The 17,248-nt window shown below is 44.3% G+C and overlaps 1 protein-coding gene across 4 annotated transcripts in view; it reads left to right on the top strand.

The window, feature by feature from the left end:
* USP38 (ubiquitin specific peptidase 38) overlaps positions 1-17,248 on the top strand; it is a 19,623-nt gene extending 2,375 nt beyond the window's left edge. For 3 of the 4 annotated variants that reach the window (XM_032955240.2, XM_076067491.1, XM_032955239.2), the window contains exons 2-13: positions 4,833-5,051; positions 5,763-6,022; positions 6,741-7,012; positions 8,499-8,634; positions 9,364-9,493; positions 9,617-9,718; positions 9,937-10,095; positions 10,203-10,399; positions 10,814-10,907; positions 11,406-11,512; positions 12,361-14,173; positions 14,994-17,248. In XM_032955240.2, the coding sequence (XP_032811131.1) occupies positions 4,875-5,051; positions 5,763-6,022; positions 6,741-7,012; positions 8,499-8,634; positions 9,364-9,493; positions 9,617-9,718; positions 9,937-10,095; positions 10,203-10,399; positions 10,814-10,907; positions 11,406-11,512; positions 12,361-14,173; positions 14,994-15,149 (3,603 nt within the window). In that variant the 5' untranslated portion in view covers positions 4,833-4,874 and the 3' untranslated portion in view covers positions 15,150-17,248. The remainder of the gene's footprint in view (positions 1-4,832; positions 5,052-5,762; positions 6,023-6,740; positions 7,013-8,498; positions 8,635-9,363; positions 9,494-9,616; positions 9,719-9,936; positions 10,096-10,202; positions 10,400-10,813; positions 10,908-11,405; positions 11,513-12,360; positions 14,174-14,993) is intronic. The other variant, XM_032955241.2, reaches the window with a different exon arrangement.

Here is a 17,248-nt window from a genome sequence, read left to right as displayed (position 1 = left end):
GCTAGAGCATCATCGGAAGACGTAAACAATAACGTGTTCATATAAATAGAGGTCTTTAAAGGAAATATCTGAAGGGGAATATCTAAAGACGGTGGTTGTGACAGCAAGAGCTGTCTTTGAAAGACACGTAGACTTAAACAAAAAGTTCTAAAGCGAGATTATGCATAGTCAACACCAGAGCGGACGGAATTAAACTATGACGAGGCTTTATGGCATCACCGGCATTGCCCGTGATGACCTATTGATATTGTTGGCTTCCCACAAATTGTCTCCCTTAATCAATGAACTACTAAGTCATTACTAGCCTTGTTCTACCATTGTTAAATAAGAGTACGTACATCTATTTACATTGAGTTTTATCATAATACCTACTGTTTACCTAGGAAAAGGTCACCGAGTCGAATGCATATTCATATTCTTGGTTCTTTCGGTAAAGTCACGTGGATACGAAATAATAAAAAATAATTAATAGAAAATAATAAAGGCAAACACGTTCCTTCAGAGTGGGCAGGTAGGAACTTGGTTGGACAGCGCATTCGTGCGATCCGTGTTGGAAATTAGTGCCGAAACTCCAATTATGCGGATGGAATTCCGGATATGCACGACAGACAGACAAATAATCGCTGGTGGGCAGTGTGAAACCTGTTGTTCCTACCTGTAAAAACCCACGACATTTCGATCGCAACACAAGCGGTCTTCATTAGGTGGAGAGAAAAGAAGGGGCAAGCCTCCAAATGAAACTGTTTATAAGGGTGCCCCCTCTTTTCTCTCCGCCTGATGAAGGCCGCTTGTGTTGTGATCGAAACGTCGTGGATTTTTTGCTTTTATTATTTTTTATGTTTCTATCCACGTGACTTTACCGAAAGAACCAAGAATACAAATTCCTGCAGTCACGAAAGTTTTAAGTCAAAATCGAGTACATATTGATGTGGGCCTTGATTGTATGTTTGGCAATTTTTTGAATGTTTTAGACAACATTCTTGTAGCCAGTTTTTCCTTAACAGTATAACCATAAATTTAACACTGTTAAAATTGCCAGCTTGAAGTGAGGCGTGCACACTTCGTGGCTGTACTGTGTAACCACAGCACAATTTTGCAGAATATTTAGAAGCCAATTGGTGGATTGTACAAGGGTGGTTCAAGTAATTCCTGGAATTTTGCTCACAGTAAATACATTTTATCATGGCAGGTCATCAAATTGTCAACATGTAGGTTAAATCCACATCACAGCACTTCTCTCACCAAGTTCCTGAATGCCCATAGCATAGTAATTGAAAATGTTTCCCACCAAAGTGCAGTCTTTCGAAAGGAGAAAACAGATGGAAATCTGGACTGTATATGGGGTGTAGGAGAGCATATCCAGCACTAAGTGTTTAATTTGGCTATGATAGCATTCGCCTTTTGGGGTTAAGTATTGTGGTGGAGAAAAACTAATCTTCGTGACAGTAGACCTTTACGTTTCTTTCAAATTGCTTTATGTACATCCTGGAGGATGGTGTTTATGAGCAACCTTGGCCAAGAAATGTGCATTATTTGTGATCCCAGAACACTGATGCCATCACCTTGCCAGCAGAAGAAACCGTTCAACCATTCTTGGGCAGTGAAGAAACCTGGAGTGTTTCAATTCCATCCTAGAATGTTTGATTCTGGAGTGTGTTATTGAATCCATATTACAATGTATTCCAGGAATAATTTGCTCTTTTGTGGGCAACGATTCCAGGAAGTGTAAGCAAATTTAAGTCGTGCTGATATGGTTCAAACAGAGGGGCACTTCCTTGTATGCTGCGGGCATTCAGGACCATTCAGGCACTCGTGCCTCATGAATAAGAATTCTGATAACATAGGCAAGGCAAAGAACACACATTGATTATCTTAAATAGATACTTATTAGCATTTTAATAATTAATGTAGTGGTCCATTATCCAAAACACAAGTTTGTTTTGTATTTTTCAGTTTATCAGTGTTAATGACAAAAGTGCTCATATTTCCAGTGTATGATTTTCTATATACATTATACACTGGAAGTAATATATTCTAGAAGAGGAAAGTTCTTGTAACATGCAGTAAAGTATAGATAGAATCAGAATGTTTATTTAGACTGGAGTAGTCCGATGAGCTCTGAAGCTCTTTTTCAGAGATGTCCTGTTGGGGTGGGTCAGTAAGTTACAACAACAACAAAACTATACAATGCTAAAACGATAGGAGTGCAAAATAGAGAAAAGGTAAGCAAGTCACGAAATGTAACTAACGTTTCTAAGTGTGCATAATAGCCTGCCGATTTATGAACACAATACACGCTTGGCCAAAGCAGTAAAACAACAACAAAAACAGTCCCAGATCACACCAAGACAACACACAGTCCCTCAATGAAATTGCATTAAAAAATGTAACGTGATTCACGGGTAAGAATCAAAGTTGCAAATGTGCTTTTATCCGACACCAATCTTCTGCTTCAGGATAGTTTTTGAAAGAAGATTTACGGTGGTAAGGGAGAAAACAAGGTTGTTCCAAAATGTTGGTGCTGCAACGACAAAGGCTTTCACCTATTCCAATTCTTGTTCTAGGGATAATTAAAAGGCAATTAGATGGGCGTCTTAGGTTTCTTGGGTTTGACAATGGAGTTAATAGAGAAGGTATGTCACAAGTCTACATTTAGACAAAAGTATTCACCTGCTAACATGAACAGTACTGGACTGGGATTCTCAAAGCAGATTTTCCTACGATTAATTCATTAATTTATTTGGTGCAGTAAAGCCACGTATAATAGCATCAGCTTCTATTTCATATTCGTATGTTTAGATTAAAAGTGTATTGGCATGTGTTCATTGTAATGGCATGTGATCCCATGCCATTGTCAAGAGTATGCTGTCAACAATGTTGTACCATTGCTGTTATAATTCAGTTGAATTATAAGTTAAACACAGCAATGGGTGCAACTTATTTCTACTCTGCACAAGAAGAGCCACATTGTACAGTTCATATCGGTATGGCTGCACCCGGGCTTGCCTGTGTTCATAAATGTATGTTTACCGGAATATACTAGCTTTGAGTTACGCACAATAAATTCTTTCACTTTGAGCACAAAGTACATTGATTAGCATGTGGGGGTTTGTTGCATGAGCATGAACTACAAAGACATCTGACACCAATGTGCTCACAGTTGCATCTCCACGTCTGTCTTGTGCTTTAATGAACCACTCATCCTTTCGACCATTTCTGCCAGCAAATATTTTGGAAGCCTGCCACCAGTACACAGCTGTGCACGCTACATTAGAAAAACAGCCATCCGATGGCCTCAAAACTTCACATCGATTACACACACGCAGGCATGGCTTTTAATCACGCTTAATTTTAAAGAAGTTTACCAAACCATAGTTCTTGGTTTTGATAGATGCATTCTTTTGCTCCTAAAATTGTCAATCAATGTAAAGTGCAACATTGGAAGCAATGCAAATTTTTACATTATTCGTGGGAGCCCGTTTAAATACTAAAACAGGTATTTATCATATTTTTGGTTCTTTCGGTAAAGTCACGTAGAAGGGAAACAATGAAACAATAAAAAAATATAAAACAAAATTCTCACGACGTTTCGACTGCAACACAAGCAATCATCATCAGGTGTGAAAACCACTTTCAAATTTTCTTGCTGTGGTTTTCACACCTGATGATTGCTTGTGTTGCAGTCGAAACGTCGTGATAATTTTATTGTTTTATATTTTTATTATTTTATTGTTTCCCTTCTACGTGACTTTACCGAAAGAACCAAGAATATGAATCCCTGCAGTCACGAAAGCTTTAAATCAGGTATTTATGAGATATATGCACAGGTTGGGTTGTATAGTTGTACTTGTAGTATAGCAGTAGTATAGTTTCCAGAACGCTGTTGTTATGGCAAATTTCCCTGCCTCTCATTCTGGGTGCTCAGCCTTAAAAATGCATGCTTCCCCATCACTAATGAGCATTTTGAAAACCCTTGGCTCGAAGCCTCATGTGTGGAAGAATGATTGAGCTGATGTAAGCAATACTGTCATTCCGTATGAACAGGCAGCATACAGAATTTAAAGGTCTTGTTTTGTGCCAGCACTGCGTAATTCATCACCGTTCAGATTTTATAGACTTTTCGTTGTCAAATGCCAGTGCTTTGGTAACTAGCACAGAGCCACAGTTGTGCTGTATTGCTAACAAACATCCGTTTTTTTGCAACATAATTTTTCTCCTCTTGCATTGTGTGCTATGCTCTCAATAAGTGGGAATGCATGTACATTACTTATTTTTGATCAACTTAATGCGAAACTGGGGGGTCTGTAACCAAAATAACATAAAAAATATATATTCGGTAAAAAAAAATATTTCAGGAGCCGCAATGCATGTGAATACGAGACGGCGGTCCTTAATAAATATCGTCACGTAGCAGTCCTTAAAGAGCCGCATGCGGCTCCAGAGCCGCAGGATGCCGACCCTTGTGCTAGACTGAGACCAAATCACCCATAATGCATGCAATTTCTTCAGGTCTTGGAAGCTGAACAGAGTTTATCACCTTAGATAACTGATGTTGTAGGCTGCAGGGCTAGGTTGTGGGCACCCGAGAGGGCTGTGCAGCAACGTACGTTGGTGTTACTGTACTATGCTCCCATGTCTGTACAATGCTGCCATAGTTGACATCGGTGGCAAGTGATATCTAAACCATCCATGGCTCCACGCCTTCAACCTGCACTGAGCATGTGGTGAACCATAGTCAAATAATTTCCATGACAGGCATGACGGGATTGGGTAGGTCTTCATCCAGGAGCGGACTGACAAAGGACTGTGCATTTTTTTATTACATTTTACAGAAGTGACGAAGTTGTGACACAACCACCGTGTACCACGCAGCTATGGACAAGATCCTGGAGGGTCTGCTGAGCTCATCGCACCCGCTGCCGGTGAAGCGCAGCGTGGTGAAGAAGGTCCTTGAAGCGGCCGAAGGCAAACTGGATGGAGAGCAATGCCAGGCCATGTTCACGCTCGCCACACGCCTCACTCTGCTCAGTGAAGATACCTTCCAGAGACAGGTACAGATACACGATCGACACATCAACAGGGCAGAACGAGGTTCGTACAGACAGGCTCTTTGGGAGGTTGCTTTTTCCCCTCAGTTGATCTCAGTTTGAAATGATCTGCAATTTCCTCATACTGGCCAGCTATACTGCTTACCCAAGCTAAAGTTATTTTCGTTTACGAAATGCTGTTGACTTTGCTTTATATATATAACCTAATCTTATTTAATTGTGTTATAGTTAATGCTGTATCTCACCATATATTTGTACTCGATGTGCAAAAATTCGACTACGATATATAGTAACTGAAGTTTAAAATTACACAAGTCCCTCTACTTTGTCAAGCCTTTACAACCCAATTGTTAGCGTCCACCTTATTGGTCTCTCCTCCAACCGATGTCCCAGCCGACTTTGAAATGACCTTTAGATAAGTGTAACAATACTTACTATGAATATGTATCACTTTTATCATTAGTGATGATAATAATTAAATGATTATATTGTACGGCTATTTGTGAGCAACTATTAGAGATTCGGTCATTTGGTGGTGGAAGATTGCCACTATTTGAAGCACCAAACCGCGCCATCAATGACACGCGGTTATTTCACTGCAGTTACTTCAGACCAAGCTACGAGCATCTTGGCCGTCGCAGCCACTGTAACGTTGACCAACGAACGTTGCTTCGGATGCGCGACTGACGGCGTAGCTCATCGTTCCTCACACAGGTCGGCCAGCAGGTGCTGGACGCTTACGCGCGCTGCCACCGCGCCCAGTTCGGCGACTTCTTCAACAGCGAGCTGGTGCTCGGGATGCTGCGCCAAGGCTACGGCTCGCTGGGCCGGCGTGACGCGCGCCTCCTCGACTTTGTGCAGCACGGCCTACGCCTGAGCCTCAGCCTCCCGTCCGTGCTCGCCGTGTACGCCTCGCTGCGCTCCGAGGCCTTGCGCATGGTGTGCGAGCGCCTCCGACCGTCTACGGCGTGCAGGTGAGGAGTTTCACGTCAACAAGACGCAACTAAAAAAAACAGTCCTCGCCCTCGACACACTTGCAAAGGAGGAATGCACCGTTGCATCGATTTGTCAATAAAATATACGTTTGTATGCTTGCGATAATGCATTGTGAGCTGTGCTTGTAATATTTTATTGTAATGTGTATGTTGTGCGTAATTGGTTCGTTTGACCCCTTATGCAGAGCCATTGCATCGCATGGGAAATTAAAGTATTTATTCTTGGATAAAAACATGACTGAAAATCGTGACAATTCATCGAAATCTGAGGGGTAGTTTGGGGAGAGTTGTCATATACGTACTTACCTGGGCTGTGTGTCTAAAGGATGTCCAAAACAGGTGGGAATAATCTTTCTTTAGAAAATAGCCTTTAAAATAACATTTGACCCACCGCCATAATAACATGCTGCATTGATGTCACTGCTTTGATGTTGCTTTACACGGGATTAGTGATGTCACTTGACTGTATATACCAGCTGATTTGTGAAGCTTCATACTCATGTCAAACACCTTGGGACATGTAGCCTAGCTGTGTATGTACACCTTAAAAATACAAATCCCCAATTTCTTTCTTTAGTGGGGTTTTTTTAAGTTGCGGAGTATGTATGTTGAACTTCTTTCACGCCGTACATAGCCAACTGTGCTAATCGGAGGTGCGGGCGTGATTAACAAAGTTGCACATGTCTATCCCTGACAGACTCGGCGAGCTACTCATAGAGTTCCCGCAGTGTCTGCCCAGAGAGGGGCAGCAGGCCATTGTCTTCTGCAAGCAGCTTGTGCGGACCATCGGTCACTTTGTCTGCCCGGCGACGGCAGCAGAGGGGGACAGTGCCGACAGCGAGAAGGCCATCCGGGAATTCATTGGGCATGTGAATCGCGTCAGCGGGCTGCTGCCCAAGGTGTGGGTGTCGGAGCCGGCCGCCCTCCTCCCTTCCCTGCAGGAGGTGTTTGCCATCATCTCCACTCCAGGTACCGAGCTACTAAGGAAAATACACTGTCTGTTAAACGATGAGCGCTTGTTGCTTAGAAGCCGCGTGCCTGTCGTACTCGTCGTTTCCCTTGTAAAAGAGAGATTGCATCGTTAGCTATTACAATAATAATAAAACATTGATTCTGATTAAGCTTTGACTTGAAGCTTTCGTGACGGCAGGAATTCATATTCTCTGGGTCTTTCGGGAAAGTCACGTAGCTAGGATCAAAGAAAATAACAAACAAAAAACAACGACGTTTCGATCGCAACACAGCGGTCGTCATAAGGTGATGGCGACTGCTTGTGTTGCGATCTACGTGACTTTACCGAAAGACCCAAATAATCTGATTGAGCTGTTTTAAATACTATTTTCAGATTAGAGAGTGGAATACTTGATTGTTATTATTTTTCATGAAGACAACCCCTCTTAGTAAAGTTTGTTTTTGCCCAGAAGGAAAATGTAATTTTTATACGTGTTTGTAAAAATAATCTTTATCAGACATTTCATATTTAACATGACTGTCCTCCAGTATGTTGTTGTAATTGTAACCGATAATGGAATTTGAGGCCTTTTGACATTTTCATAAACACAGAATTCAGTACAAATGGCAATGTTTGAAATGATTGCAAACGTCTGTCTAAACAAAGCAACTACTCTTGTTGCAATTGAGACCCATCAAATCAATATTGCTTGTTGAGTAAGATGGATAATTTAATCAGTGTTGGATTAATCTGCATATATATGCATAATCCACTCAAAGTGCTTACACATTTTGTCTTTAATGGAAATTATCTTATTTAAAAATAATTCTTTGAAAAATAATGGAATGAACAAGTATGCATGTGAGTATCAACAAATGCATTTTGGCTCAGAGCTCAGCATTGAGCTGGTATCACTCAAACCCTGGGTTCGAATCCACCTGTGGTTAGACTGAGTTTGCCAGTTTAGTGAGTTGATTGTTTCAGCCCAGTCACTGGTGACTGCACATAAACCCCATTCCATAAAAATTGTTTCTGCACTTTATTTAGCTAAATTCTGCTCTGATAATAAAAAAATATTGGTTTAACTCAGGCACAAACATTGCATTACTGTCAGTGGTAGAAGAGGTGCCCCCTACTTTGTGCAACAGGTTGCTTGAAGCTATCTCAGAAGTAGTTCTGTGATATCTATTTCAGTGAGCCACTTTCTAATTCAGTGATTCTGCTCTGCGAGAGATTGCAATGGATGCTTTGTATCGTGACATGACGTCGGTAGCAGCATTTGGATAACATTGTCGGAATTTTATTTTGTTATTCATTTTGGATAATTGCTTGGCTCAAAATCCTAATTCATAAATTACCTCTATATAAATCACAGCAGTGTGATCATCTTTTATACACAGCTCCCTAAGTGTCCAAAGCAAAACAGATATATTTTATGCATGTAGCTACACATGGGACAGTCACATTTGAAAAATGCAAGTGAAATTATTATCCACGCTCCAGACGTCCCCGCCGATCCATCAATCGCGCTTGCCAGCCTGGTGCAGTACATCCCCCTGCAGATGACCAACGTCATCATCCATAGCCTGACGACCGACGCCAATGTCCACGACGCCAACATGATGGTGGCCCTGTGCAGGTAAGTTACCGCGGCCTTGCCCATTAACGCACCACAGCTGTCCTACAATTTGACCTTTCACTTTGTCTCCCAAATGATTCAACCTCTCTAAAGAATGACATGAACCGAACAAAGGAATGGCTGTAATCTTGTAGATAATCACTTAGACTATGTCTTGGGTTGTCCAACACGAGTGTGGTTCATTAGTAAGAAGATGTACTGTAAAGTGAGTCGGTTACATTTCTAAATATTGTGTTGTCATTTTGACGTGATTACATTTCAGTGTAGTCCAATGTCAGCAGTGCAGTGGTGTCATTAGAGAACTCTAAAGGTGTACCTTGCTGTGATTTGAAAGTCTTTTATATTTTATAATGATGCTCCAAACTTGAGTTGGATAGCCCAGAACACAGCCTTCGTACATATCGACACGATAAGGACTGCATGGCTTGAGTTACATCATCCTTATTTGGTCTTGATTCTGAAATATTCAAGAGTTTGCCAAATCATGCATCTCATATCAATATTCATTTTTTTGAAATGAGAGAAATGCATATGGAAAGAGTCAGATGGAAACATATCAGCCATACTTCTAATCTAAGCTTAGCACCACGCATGATAAAATCCTTACTGTGAAATAATGTATTTGGACCATGCCCGCAAAGATTCTGCCAGAGAGGAGATGCACCCGCGCCACCCGTAGTTGGAGGACCCTACACTGTTTAACCCTTGTGCGGTACGCGTCCGTGCCAGGATGATTGACTGGCTGTCTTGGCCTTTGGCCCAACGTGTGGACTGCTGGGTGACAGCATTGCTCAAGGGTCTGGCTGCCGTGAATAAATTCACCATCCTCATCGATGTCACCGTCCTCAAAATCGAGCAGGTCGGCTATGGCTTTGGCGCTGATGTGGTATAATGCAAAATATGCCAGCTGAGTTTTCTGCCCATGGTGTGTGTTGGTGAACGGACGGTTGTGCGTGTGTGGCGCGCGTGCTTGCTGGTGCAGGTGCTGAGTCGGCTCTGGTTCCCGGTGGTGCGAGCTGGCGCGCTGTCCGTGCTCTCGCACATGCTGCTCAGCTTCCAGCACTCGCCTGAGGCCTTCCACCTGGCAAGTCATGTCAAAGGCTCGAATTACCCCAGATTCAATGCAGGCACCATTCGTTTCGTTTTTCTTTCGCCAATGCTGATTTCAATTACAAGATGACCTTCCAAGAGCTCGATCAACTATCTTGCCTGTGAGGGACTGGTTTGTATGTGGCATAGTTTCAGTTCCCCGTTCTGTCAACCATTACACTCCACTCCTCGTGTGTGTGCGACGATACGTAGCTGCTGCCACACATGCCGGGGCTGGTTACGGATTTGCGCAAAGAGGCGTCTCCCACCAGCATGGCGTGCCTTCGGCAGCTGTCCCGCCTCATGCAGTGCATGATGTATCAGTACTCCGGCTTCCCTGACCTCTACGAGCCAATCCTCGAGCTCTTCAAGGTGAGGGCGTTCACACTTGTCTCGCGCGCAGGTTATCGAGTTATCATCGGGTGAATGTGTCGAACACGCGAGTCACATCGTTTTGCCCGGGCTCGCGTGGTTCACAGGATTTCCCCTTGCTGCACGAGGACGACATCAAGCGCACGCTCACTCGCAGCGCGTGGACGTCGCAGCGCTCGGCATCCCCCACGGGGCCTCTGCAGCGGGCGGCAGACAGGTCGGAAACCGGGAGGACCGGCCTCGTCAACCTGGGCAACACCTGCTACATGAACAGCATCATCCAGGCGCTCTTCATGACCACACAGTAAGCGTGCGCACCTCGGCATTGAGAGAAGAGCTTGAATGCTCTTCGTTCGGTGTGTTCAATTCAACATGTGCAGTGATTGCTGATTTTGGACAGATGATGGCGTTGTGAGCACATGTGTGCACACACACCAGTTACAATTCCTTAGGTTACCCAGATATCGGGAGTACCATACAGAGTTTTTGACATCATTGATAAGGGTTATGCTATTTTTGTCTGTTTTGCGTGTGTTTTTTTTATTCAAAGTATGCTTATTTTGTAAACCATTTTTGGTACCATTCCATTGTGTGGCCATCAATTACATGGCCAATTGGGAATATTATGTACAATCACTCTTCACGTATAAATGAACGGGTGAAGGAGCAACGTGTCGCCTGTACTTGACGCAGTGGCTTTGCCTCTTTGCATTCCCAGTTTCCGCCGAGCGGTTCTGTCTCTGAGCCTCAACGGCTCACGTCCTCTGATGGGAAAACTGCAGCTTCTCTTCGCCTTTTTGGCTCATACACAGGTACGAGCAGCTTGAGGTCTCCGCATGAGGTGCCCCTCTGTGTCTGGTCCCTACTGTTTTGCTTGTTCAGTTGCATTATTATCATTAGGTTCTGTCCACACCAAACTGTAATTTGTCATAGAATATATAAATATGTAATTCTTGTATGTGTATATCTATGTTAAACTTTTTTCGTATCTTACGTAGCCAACTGCGCAAATCGGAGGTGCGGGGAGTTGACCGGTGGCACAGTTGTTAGCGCGGTGCTCTTTGAGCCCGGCAACCTGAGTTCAATTCCTGCCCACGGCTAACGTCCATAGGCAGTGATATCTGAACCGAGCCTGTCCCAGGCACACTCTGAAAGTAACTGGTCAAACGTCCCACAGTGGAAAAATGAAGACTGAGGCTTTCCTAGATAAATAAACTCCTGATGTAAACAATACCAAATCCTTGCCGTATTAAACCGAGATGCGATGTGATGTAAAGTAAAGTGCCTGCCTTGACTCTCCCCACACCCAGCGCTCTGCATTTGAGCCGAGGAATTTCCTGGAGGTGTCGCGCCCCCCGTGGTTCACGCCGGGCTCCCAGCAGGACTGCTCCGAGTACCTCAAGTACCTCCTCACCAGGTGGCGTGCATCTTTATTTCTATAAGAGAATTCGAACAACGCGTCATACACGTGGGAATGTGACGCCGCATTAATATTCACTCGCAGAAGTTTTTTTTTTATTGTTGTATTGGAATTGGTTTATTTCGAGGTAATAACAAGGGAGCATGATTTACTCCCCCACGGCCACAACCCCCCCCCCGCAATGAATATCATTTGTATGATATTCTTGGTTCTTTTGGTAAAGTCACGTAGAAGGGAAACAATGAAATAATAATATTATTACGTGACTTTACCGAAAAAACCAAGAATATGAATCCCTGCAGTCACGAAACGTTTAAATCAAAATTTCTCATTTGTATTGTTTCTTATGTTTTCTTTGTGACTTGCACAGTTTCGTTTCCACCATTAGCCTGTATGTAACATTAGCTTGTTATTGCATAATAATTATCCTAATCCATAAATAGTGTTAAAAAGTTACAGAAAAGCTGCATTTGGACTCAGAATTACGTTGGTTAATTTTTAATTGTCTATTTGTACATATAAATTGGAGGGAAGCAGTGGTACAGTGGTTAGCATACTGTAATATGAACCCAGTGATCTCAATTTGATTCCAAGCAACAGCTAATATCAGTCGAGAAAACAGTAACTGGACTACTGGTCCTGGGCAACTCCTCACTGCCTCTTGTGCTGACCAGTATGGTACAGTAGAATCAAGAAAGCCACATGATTAAAAATGATATGGGGATTCCTTCATCCAGCAATTACTTAACACAGGGGTATAAATAATTACGTATATATTTTTACGAGAAATGTCACGTGATTTAGTTGAACTTTGGCTGTGTGCGGTGTTTGATTTTATCCATCAGGATACACGAAGAAGAAAAAACTCTAATTCAGCTAAGTAGGAATGCAAAAGCAGCAAAGCAAGGTCCAGAGTCTAGCGGGATCTTGCTGACAGAAACACAATCCGCCGGTGGGAATCCACAAGACTGCAAAAGAACAGGTGCTGAAGCTCTAGAATCACCGAAGGAAGTTTCTGAGAAAGACGAGGAGAGGACGCTGGTGGAAAAAATGTTCGGCGGGAAGTTATTGACAAGGATCTCCTGCAAGAATTGCCGAGGCGTGTCGGAGAGGTTCGAGGCGTTCACCGACCTCTCCTTGGCTTTCCCGACGCAGGGTGTCGAGTCCGCTGCAAAGCTTGATTCGGTGCAGCCGGTCACGAGTTCGCACTTGGCCAACGAAGTAAGCAGTGTGCCAAATGTGACACAACACTCGGCACTGCCTTCGGGCTGCGCGCAGGCGCCCGAGTGTCAAGGTGTGAACGTAAAGGATCCCACGCAGCTTGGCATCAGTGATGAAGTGAGCGAATCGGCGTGCACCTTCCGCAGCGAGAGCCCCACAGGCTCAACGCAAGCAAGCGCCTCTACTCCGGCCACAAGCGTAAGCGATGACAGTCGCTGTTCCCAAGAAACGGAAACGGCAGAAACATCTAACACCAAAGTAGACGCTGCCACGATGACTATGCCGAGCGACGGCATAGAACATTTCACCGACGTTGCGGTAGAAGTGCGGCCGGGACCCCACGTTCTAGTCGGCGGCAACGGTGTCTCCGTCTCGAGTAATGAACGACCGCCATCAAAGCCGGAGGTCGTCGTTTGTTCACCTGACTCTGACACAGACAGGGAGTCGGAAAGCGTGCCCGGTCTGATCAATTATTTCCTAACACCAGAGACACTGAGCGGGGAGAACCGGTATTACTGCGAGGCGTGCAATTCCCTGCAGGACGCGGAGCGTGCCACGTTGGTGGCCGAGAGCCCCGAGTACCTGGTCCTGACGCTGCTGCGGTTCTCCTACGACATGCGGACTCACTCCCGCCGCAAGATCCTGCGCAATGTGCACATCCCTCCCAGCCTCGTCCTCTCAGCACGGGCCAAGATGAAATGTGTTCCGCCACCGCCGAAGAACCACTGCTCGCAGGACTGCAGCTGCAACCTAAAGGTCAGCTCGGGGGTGGACACCGATGACTCCTGCTGCAATGCTAAGTCTCCGCTCTGCAAAAAAATGAAACATTCTGAAGTGGAGCTCGAATCGGACGGGTTTTGTGACTCGACTGTGCCGTACGTGCTTACGTCCGTAGTGGTGCATTCGGGGATGTCTTCGGAGAGCGGCCACTATTACAGCTACGCCCGGGACTGTGGGAAGCAGCGCGGGGGCACGAGACGCTGCCACAGATTCAGCAGCAGCAACAACAACCTCATGCCAGAGGGCACGGCTGCATCTCCCACCGGCACGACCAGCGATCTCGATGAGTCTTCAGCTCCTCCGCCTGATAAAGACGTTGACGATAGAGGCCCGCCGAGCTGTCAACTCCCTTGTGCCACCGCCTCAAAGGTTGACCAGGAGGAAGAGAAGACTGCAGATGAGTCGGAGGAGGAGGAGGAGGAGCAGGGGGAGGAATGGCTTTTGTTCAACGACAGCCGCGTGTCTTTCTCGTCGTTTGGCTCCGTGAGCGGCGTTACGAGCCGCTTCCCCAAGGACACGGCGTACGTGCTGATTTACCGGCGAAGGGACCGCCGGCCGGAGGGAGACGGTGCTGCTTGCGAGCGACTTTGCTTTGAGCCGCCCCTCCGCAAGGAGTTAATGGAGGCTGTGAGCCGCGACAACAAGCTCTACCTCCAGGTCAGAAATCGGCATTAGCTCCTTTTTTCATTGGATTGTTAACTACCTCGCCTGGTATACAGGAGGAGATGGGTTCGATCCCAACCCTGGTGCCTGTATATTTGGAGTTTGCACGTTCTCCCCCGTGGTCGTGTGGATTTTCCTCTGGGTCCTCCGATTTTTCCTGCCACATTAAGAAACCTACGTTTAGAGTATTTGGTTACTATAAATTTCCTCACGATAAGCCACTTCGTTAAGCTATCATTTGTGGCCAGGTCGCTTCTGAAAAAGAGCCATATAGCTCAGTGGTTCATACCTGGTAAAATAAGACTAGTTTAGTTTAGTACCAGTGCAGAACCATCCTATAAAAGTGAATTGATATTAAGGGTTTTTGTAATAAAGGATGTTATTGTTTTCATAATCGAAAAAGACAGGTATTTTTAGTAGATTTTGAATAATGTACTTGGCCATGATGTGAACAATTGCGGTCTCTTCTCCGTGTTTTACTCTGTACAGTGCCCTAGGTAGATTTTTTGCCAGGTCCTCTATTTGCATATTAGTCATGGAATATAATTCTATGTTTATACCAAAGTGACAAAACCATTTTGACTTATTATATTTCAGCCAGGGGCATGAACAAAATGTATTATAATAATTGTTCTAGCTTTGCTGTGTATGTGCTTTGATGTGTGTGTATCTGTGTTATATGTGTTTCTGTGTTTGTGTGTTTTGACGTCCCTGTGTTTTTTTGTGTGTGTGAATTTTTACATGTCTGTATCTGCTGTGTGTTTGTGTTGTGCATGCGTGTTATGTTCATGCACTGGTGTCGTGTGCAATGCAGGAGCAGGAGCTGGAGGCACGGACCCGTGCTCTCCGTACCTCCTCCTCATCCTCATCATATCACCGCCGCGATGACGATGACAGCCACTCGCCTGGGAGCTGCGGCCCTGGGGGTGGAGGCAGTGGATTCAGCTCCATCAGCCGCCTAGTCTTTTGACCCGAACTTCATCTGCACGTCTGAGCCCAGTGTAACCTCCACCTCACTCCCCAAGCCTCCCCTCCGTGACCATCCACTTTAATCCCATTACTGAACAACTCAGGCTGCATGAATTACTTTTTGGCCAAAGTGGTGAATGTTTGTGTTTTTTTCATGTGCGCTTTTTCTCAACTCAGTAGCTCGAAGGCATAACCGCTTGCAGGCTGCAATATAAATTTCCCAACTCCGATATTAGGCAGTTGGGTGGATCAGTAGTGGGAGCACTGGCCTTCGGGCCAGTTAGCAATGAGTCCATAGCTTCATTCCCACCACTTGGCAGTAATTTCCTTGTAACGTTACCATAGCATCCTGTGCTGGAAGTGAACGTTACAGATCTTGTGACACCATTCTCAACAGAAGACTATATTGTGCCATAGGTGAAATATTTGTTTTTTTATTACCCTAAACTAAGTTATAAAATATTTGCACTTTGCAAAGACATACATCTTTCTTACAATTCGATACTTTAATTTGGGCTTTTGTTTATGGGGAAAAGGTTTTTGAATAAATTTTGATGCACATTAATTGAAAATCGCATGTTGAACTCTATATATTCACCACTCCAGTTAGTAAATTCCCAGATTTATTACCAGTTGTTGTTTAGAGAAACTTGATAATAAAATATTGACTTAAAGCTTTGGTGACTGCAGGAACTCAGTAAAGTCACGTAGATAGAAAAAATAATAAATAATAAAAAGATCATGACGTTTCGATCGCAACACAAGCGGTCGTCATCAGGAAAAGTGGGGTTCGCTTCTAAAGACAACTGCTTATTAAGGTTTGAAATGGGCGTAGCCCAAATGTCAGCAGCCAATGCAAGTGGTGGACAGCGACCGCGGCAGTGGTGGGCTTTCCACCAATCACAGGACTGCCAGGCAGAGATTAGCATGTCAATGCAAGATCGCCGAGACTCCTTCACGGCGAGTGCGCCAAGGTGGCTATGTTAATGTGAGAGGTTAGCATGTTGATGGAAGATCGCGAAGCAGCAGCCTCGAGGATGGCGCGCAAGGTAGCTGTGTTAGTGAGAAATTTAATCTGTTAATGTCAAAAATCAGAGCCGAAAATAATAACTAACATCGGAAGGTGGTAGGCTGGGAACATCACAGCCCGTTATGATTTAAACTGGTTAATAACGTCCTTCCAATGATTGCTCAGTTTGTAAAAAAAAAATCAGAACATCGGAAGGTGGCAGGTTATTAACCAGTTTAAGTCATAACTGGCTGTGATGTTCCCAGCCTACCACCTTCCGATGTTAGTTATTCTCGGCTCAATATTTTTTTTACATTAACAGAATACATTTCTCACTAACACAGCTACCTCGCGCGCTATCCTCGAGGCTGCTGCTTCACGACCTCCCATGAACATGCTAACCTCTCACATTAACATAGCCACCTTGGCGCACTCGCCGTGAAGGAGTCTCGGCGATCTTGCATTGACATGTGAATCTCTGGCTGGCGGCCGTGATTGGTGGAAAGGTCACTACCGCCGCGGTCGCTGCCCACCACTTGCATTGGCATTGGCTGCTGACATTTGGGCTACGCCCATTTCAAACCTTTATAAGCAGTTTGTCTTTAGAAGCTAACCCCACTTTTCCTGATGACGACCGCTTGTGTTGCGATCGAAACGTCGTGATATTATTATTTTTGCTATCTACGTGACTTGACCGAAAGGGCCAAATAATTTATAATAAAAGCAGGGACCCCGATTTAAATATAGATTTTCAATTTTCCAAACGCTTTTTTTTTCCAAACTGAGAAAACCAGGCTTGCATTAGTGTCCATGTGTGTTGAGTTTAGCTCCACAGTATTTCCTTTACTCTTACAAACTGGGTGGATATTGTGATTTTGAGCAGCTTAATGGCATCAAATATGCAGGGGGCATCTTTTTTCAGGTATGTGTAAAACACTACTGTGTGTACCATATCAGGGAATGGATGTGAAGCCATAATGCTTTGTTATATACTGATAGAATGTGTCGAAATGAGTTTTAAAAATGGCGTACATGCTATGTTGATAATGCTGAAATAAAAATGTATGGAGCATCTACATTTAGTTTTCCAA

The sequence above is a fragment of the Petromyzon marinus genome, chromosome 16 (assembly GCF_048934315.1).
Source record: "Petromyzon marinus isolate PM22_M1 ecotype Great Lakes invasive population chromosome 16, UKy_Petmar_22M1.pri1.0, whole genome shotgun sequence".
Lineage (NCBI taxonomy): Eukaryota > Metazoa > Chordata > Hyperoartia > Petromyzontiformes > Petromyzontidae > Petromyzon > Petromyzon marinus.
Note: the sequence above shows the minus strand (reverse complement) of the source record. Positions and strands in the feature narration are given on the sequence as shown.